General features: G+C 52.6%; 1 protein-coding gene across 1 annotated transcript in view; it reads right to left on the reverse strand.

Annotated features, from left to right (window-relative positions):
* GORASP2 (golgi reassembly stacking protein 2) overlaps positions 1-6,512 on the reverse strand; it is a 29,860-nt gene extending 23,348 nt beyond the window's left edge. The window contains exon 1 of the mRNA XM_006265295.4: positions 6,338-6,512. Within this exon, the coding sequence (XP_006265357.1) occupies positions 6,338-6,400 (63 nt within the window). The 5' untranslated portion in view covers positions 6,401-6,512. The remainder of the gene's footprint in view (positions 1-6,337) is intronic.
* Between the last annotated feature and the right edge of the window lie 214 nt (positions 6,513-6,726).

Genomic DNA, 6,726 nt, shown 5'->3' on the forward strand with positions numbered 1-6,726 from the left:
TTCTATTCCTGGATAGCTCTAGAGAAAACAAATCCTTCATATACATTTGAACAAATCATTTGCCAATACTCAGCAGGGAAATATTCATCTTTCCTTTCAGAGGCACAAAGATAAAGAAGTGTCATAACAAGTATAATATTTGTTAAACAATGCAGTATTATTAGCAAGAGCTATCATAAGACTTCAGTGTTTTTTAAAAGAAGTCTGAAATTAAGAAATGAAAGGCATTTTAGGTCATCCTCAAGAAGTACACTTTTCAGCATTCTTCTAGTTGAGTTTTTAACTACCTGAATAATAGATCAATTCGCTGTTTTTGTCATATGAAAGAATAAATCAATCTACAAGGAAGATTATTTAGTAGTTTATAGGTTTTCCTTGGTATGTTTTCCCTGATACCTTAATTTTTGCTTTGTGTAATTTCCTTTCCTGACTTCTAGTTAACCCTTCAGGCCATTCTGAACAATTTCTCTCTCATTGATTTTGCAGCCTTTTAGCATTCACAACTTGTTAGTTATTTGCCCAGCCTATATTTCCATTCTTTTAAGCTACCTTCCTAAATAAATACTACCAAGACTGCCAGTCATTTTTAGTTTCTTGTCTAATGAAGAGATTTTTCAACAATTGACACAAGATCTGCCTGTGGTAAATTATCTACGCAGATGTGGTTTCATCAGACAGTATTCTGTCAGTAAAGCTCCCTTTGGTTTGGACTCATACAAGAAGGGTCCTGCAATTTTCCCTTCCTTGCACTCTGTGTGTTGTTCCCACCCCCCCCCCCCCCCCCAACAAATTCATGGACAGGTACAGTACATCGCAGTATTAGATGCAACACTCAAGCATTTGAGAATCCACTTCTGAAGTCCATGTAAGCAGTCCCAGCACCTTACAGAGCTCCAATGAATTCTACTAGGTCCTGAACAGCTGTTTGCATAATGCTCGTTGCAATATACACACTTAAAATGCTCATTTAAAAAGTGTCTTTTAAACAAGAAAAAACAAAACAAACAAAACCCACACACTTCAAGAATTCTAGCCATTTTATGACAGAAATTCCACATTTTTTCCCTACACTATATTAACTTAAACTCCCAACCACGTAAAAGAATTGATAGGATTTTTATTAGAAAGAGATGAGTTTGCAGCTTAAAAAAAATAGGGGTGCGCCAATATATTGACTGGCTCTGGGATTGGCATATGCTAGGAGAAATTATGCTATGGGCTTATTTGGTCGTCACAGCTGATAATTACAGCCATGTGTTCAGAGCACCCTGGCGAGTATAGTCTGGTCCCCAGTCCCCGCTGCCGGCCCAAGCCCATGGCAGACTACAGGTCCTGGTGAGCAGTGGGAGAGGAAGAGTGTACTGGGGAGTAGTCACACGGTGCCAAGCTCAGCAACAAAGGGACCTTTACTGGCTCCTGCTGCCACTGCCATGGCAACACAGCATGCACAGCAGGGCCTGAGTGCTGGGGCTGCCGCAGAGATGTTGGGTTGTGCTCAGGTGGGGTAAGGTGTTGCATGAGGGACATCCTGCTCTGCTGGGCACCAGGCAGTCTTTGCAAAACCAGCTTCTCCCCAACAACCATGAGAGCTTGGCTGTGTGGTGCCCACCGGTGCTGAAGCAGCTAGGGTTACCATACATCCAGGTTTTCCCAGACATGTCCTCTTTTTTTGGCCCCTTGTCCTCCATCTGAGCAGGTTTTTAAACTGCAAGGAAATGTCCATTTTTGTTTTGTCTCTGCTTGGCCAGCAAGGCTTGGAGGGAGTAGGGGGTTTGCAGGTTGGGAGTGCAGGGCACCAGGAGGGCTGTGGGGAGAGGGGGCTGTAGGTTGGGAATGTGCGGCACTGGCAGGGCTGGGAGGGGTAAGGGGCTGCAGGTTGGGAGCGTGGAGCACCGGCAGGGCTTGGGGAGGCATGAGACTGTGGCTCGGAAGTGAGGGGCACTGGTATGGCAGGAGGGGGGTTGGAGGTGCAGGGGACTGTGAGTCAGGAATGTGGGGCATGAGCACGGCTTCAGGGGGCATATCACTTCCCTCCCCATAATCATATATCTACTCCCCCTCTTCTCCCCCTCCCCCCACCACTGTCCTCTTTTTCGAAATTGGAACTATGATAACCTTTTGAAGCAGTGGTGTAGTGGTCTGCTCTGAGGCTCCAAATGCACCTGGCACCACTGTCCAAGCAAGGGTCTGCCCTGTCCACCCAAGACAGCAGCACCTTTGTTCCCTGGACCAAAGTTCTGTCTCACTGTGGCACCTAAAATAAGTCACCAGAAGATCAAGAGACCATGTGGCAACTACAATTTTGTGATGAGACCATCACATTTATGCCCAAACCTAGTTACTTTGCACCTTTATGTGACCTGTCTCAGCACATTACAAATAAACTGGTTAGTAACAAACTAAAAAGAAATCAATTTTGCTGTTTGGAAATACCAAAATGCAATTACAATTAAGGAGGCATCTAAATGACTTAAGCAAAATATGTTATGTTTAAAACAAAAGTGAACACTAGTTAACTAAGCAGACCGTAATAGACCCAAGAGAGAAACATGCTACTGTTTTTTCATCACAGCACTGACCTATGCATTTCACATTCATTAAGGATCACAGGCAGAAAATTGATGTTAATTTTACAGCTTTAGATCTCTAGCAGCAAACACCTTAAAGGAGGGTGTTCAACCTCCAGCCTGCAAGACCATTTCATCTGACTGGCGGGTCTCCCCGCAGGTTGGGAAATTTGGCGGTGTTGGAGTGAAGCCCTTTTCTCCTAAAATGTGGACCTGGGCTCAGGCTGGGCTGTCTCTACCACTCCCTTGTGTGTGGTTGGAAGGTGCCTGCCACGCTAGCCCTGGGCACTGGATCAGAACCACCATCCAGCCCACAGTTGGATCAGGCACTGGCCATCTGGCTTGTCACAGAAAAAGGTTAAGCACCATTGCCTTATAGATATGCTGTTCCTTCATTTCAGACCAGTCCTCAACATTTTTTTAAATGATACCCCTATTAAGCATATGATTCCCTTACTCCGCATTTATTTACCACTCAAACTGCAACCACCTTTGGACTGAAACAGTAGTCTTTCTGCATGAACTGTACTAAGCGAAACATAGCATAATACAGCCATCTGAAATTTAGGGAAAGTTGCAAGAACCCAGAACATTATCCAGGCTAGGATTTGGCTGGCATACCACAACTCTCTTTATGAAAAGGGTAACAGGACATTCATGAATACTTGAAAAATGACCATTTTCTAGTGTAGTACTCCAAACAGGTTTAATATTAGGGGTGCACTGATAAAGATTTTCCTGGCTGATATGATGGCCGATTATTCACCAGCCATATCGACCAATACCAATTCGATAGCTGATTTACAGGAATGCAGCCTGGCAGCTTGGAGAGCAGCATCCTGCTGGTAAGTCTGTGGGGGGGGGAGGAAGGGGTATGGGTGGCACAGATTGAGGCCCACCACAATGAGGGAGTGGGGCAGGGGCAGAGGCTGTCCAGCCAGGGCGGTGAATGGGACTCTGGGGCTGGAAGCAGGACAGACCCACAGGCAGATCATCTGGTGGGCATGAGGCAGTGAGGCGGGTGGCTCCCTGTTGTTGTGAGCACCCCCAGGGAACCATATGCCCTCCAGATTTGGGAGAGGGCAGGCTACCTGCTGCAGGCTTGGGGCCAGAGGCTGCGCTGGCCTCTTCCTGGCAGGGGTGCTGGGCTGGGGAGGGCAGCGGTGGCATTGGGAGGGGTGGCTATGGGGAATTTTGGGGTGGCTATAGCCCAGGGGTAGGTAAAGTGGCAGATTTGGCCAGCAGCCACTGCCCGTATGGCTGGGGCTGGTCTCCATGGAGACACTAGCTGCATCTACACTGTGATAGCACAAGGCTGCAGTTACCATGGAAACAGGCCCCAGCTACACTGGCAGGGTGCATGGCAGGGCAGGTTGCTGCTCTGGAACTGCTGGAATCTTGTGGAGGGGGCAACTTAGTTAGGGACCAGGGTAGAGCCGCGAGCTGCAGCTTACATGCTCTGGGCAGGGGACTGCAGGCAGTGGATCGTGGCTCTGCCCCAGCTCCTTGCAGTGGTGACAGCCTAGTTGGGGCACAGCCACAATCTGCTGCCTGTGCATCCCTGCCCAGGGTGTGCAGGCTGCAGATCGCGGCTCTGCCCTTGGCCCAGATTGAGCTGCCCGGCACAAGACCCCAGCGGCTCCAAAGCAGCCCTCTGCCCTGCCAGCACAGCTGGGGCCAGTCTCTATGGCAACCCCAGCCCTGCGCTATCACAGTGCAGGTGAAGCTGGGGTGTCCATGGAGACTGGCCCCAGCCATGTGGGCAGGGGCTGCCGGGAAATGGAGTCCACTGCCAGCCCAGGGGCCAGACCTTGCCTGCCATCCCTGCTATGGCTCATCCTATAGTCACCACTCCCAGTGCCGCCACCGCCCATCCCACCCCCACCTGCCCTGGCCCAGGCCCTGCTGGGAAGAAGTCAGAACAGCCCATGGACCCAAGCCCACAGTGTGCAGCCTGCACTTGCCCTATGCACAAATCTAGGGGGCATATGCCTTCCCTAGGGGTGCACACAGTGGTGGGGAACTGCCCCCTCCTTCCCACTGGCCCGCACCCCCTAGATAAGCTGCCTGTGGATCCATCCCACTTCCAGCCCTGGAATCCCATTCACCATCCTGGCTGGATAGTGCCTACACCTGGCTCCGCTCCCTCCCTCACCACTGGGGCCTCCATCACTCCCCACTCCACATCCCTTACTCCCCTCCCCCCCCCCCAGACTTACCAGCAGAAGGCTGCTCTCGAAGCTGTCTGGCCGTGCGCATGCTGCGGCTGTGTGCATGTGTGCAGCGTTTATCGGTGACATTATCAGCCAAAAAAATCCGATGGCCGATAACGTTAATTATCCAGTTATCTGTGCCTATACAATATGCAACCGATATATCAGTGCACCTCTATTTAATATCATATTCAGCGTTGTAGTGCATTGGTCCTGTAATAATTCTTAACCAGTGGTGCTCAACCGGTGGTCTGCAGAGCTTCCCACAGGTCCAGAGATTTCACGGTGGTAGCACTAAATGCTCCCAGAGCCATGGCAATTAATGCTGCTACCACCAGATTTGGGGACCTGAAGGGAGCGGCCCCACACCACTCATCCACCAGGCAGTGGGACCAAAAAGTTAAGCCCCACTGTTCTAAAGGGCAAAGTTCACACACCAACGTGGCCTGTAGCACAAGCTTATCTTGTGTTTCTAAACTAAGTTAGCTTAGATCAGAAAGTTTTATGGGAAAGGCAGACAAGACCATCTCCAGATGTGATAGATATAGATAACAGATATATATTTATATATCTACCTATTTTGATATCTATATGGCTGCAGGTGAAAGATACCAGTAGGCAGCATTACAATCCCTCCGCATTAACTTCAAGGTGTATATCCCATAAGCAAACCAACCCAATACAGGACTACCAGTTTTATCAGATTTCTTAGCAGTCAGCAGCTCCATGACTGGCCTCCTCTCTGAATTTCTCCCATCTACAAAATGGGTGTAATTCTATTACAGCCTGGCACAAAAGCTGCACGAATTTCCCACCCTGCCTTCAGGATGCCTGCTTTTCCAGGCCAATACATTTTTGAAAGCCTGTGCAGCAGCAGTTACTTGCTACAGCCATATTTCACAGTGTAGTAACTGCAGCAAGCAGCTCCTGTGCTGCCCAAGGCACCAGGGGTGAGGGCCAGACACCATGTGCTGTGTTGCTCAATTTAGTTGTGACAAGGTCTCCTGTCAAAGGCATAATACAGCGCTTCTCAAAACCAGGGGGCGGTGACAACCTGGGATGCCTGGAGATCCTCTCAGGGGTCTGCTCGACACCGCACCTATGAGGTGTGCGAGCACCACACCATGCGCGGGATCAACCCAGAGACTTCAAGCAGGAATCCGTGGCGTTAAGGACGTGCCGCCCTGCCCCCACCGCTTTATCCCTGCCCGCCCCTCAAACATCACAAGCGAAGGAAAGCGTTTGTCCCGGGCTGCCTCGGGCCCAGCGGCCGGCTGCGGGCCACGGAGAGGACGCGCGGCTCCAGCGGGGCCGGCCGAGGGCCCCACGGAGGCTCCGACACCTGCCGCCGCCGCCTGCCCGGGCCCGGCCTCTCTTTCGGGAGCCGCAGCCCAGCCCAGCCCAGCCCCGCCGCCTCCTCCCTCCCGCCCGCCCCAGGCGGAGACGACCGAAGCAATCGCAGCGTCCGCCTCGCCCTCGCCTCTCGCGCCGCCCCCGGTCGCCCCTCAGGGTCTTGACCCCGGCGGGCTCGGCCGGCCGCCCCGCCCCGCGCAGTACCCGCAGGACGTGGTAGCCCTCGGTGCCGCCGCCCGGGATCTCCAGGCTCTGCGAGGCCCCCATGGCGGGCGGGGGCCGCTCCCCTCACAAGGCGGCGCGCGGGGACGTGGCACTCACTCCTCGCTCGCCCCCCGCCAGGCTCGGCAGCAGGGAGCGCGGGGCATGCCGGGAGCCGCCGGCCGCAGCTGCGCACTCCCGCCACAGCGCCCCCTGGTGGCCGAGCGGACCCTGCCTCCGGCCCGAGGGAGAGGACGCGGCGCGCCCGGAAGGAGCGTCACTGCCCTTCTGGCAGGATGACGTTATACAGTGGCCGGGGCAGGTCAGTCCGACACCCGGGCGCTCTCGCAGCCGCGCCCCCTCGTGGCGGCCCCAAGGAAGTGGCTGCACCT

Source organism: Alligator mississippiensis, chromosome 4, assembly GCF_030867095.1.
Source record: "Alligator mississippiensis isolate rAllMis1 chromosome 4, rAllMis1, whole genome shotgun sequence".
Lineage (NCBI taxonomy): Eukaryota > Metazoa > Chordata > Crocodylia > Alligatoridae > Alligator > Alligator mississippiensis.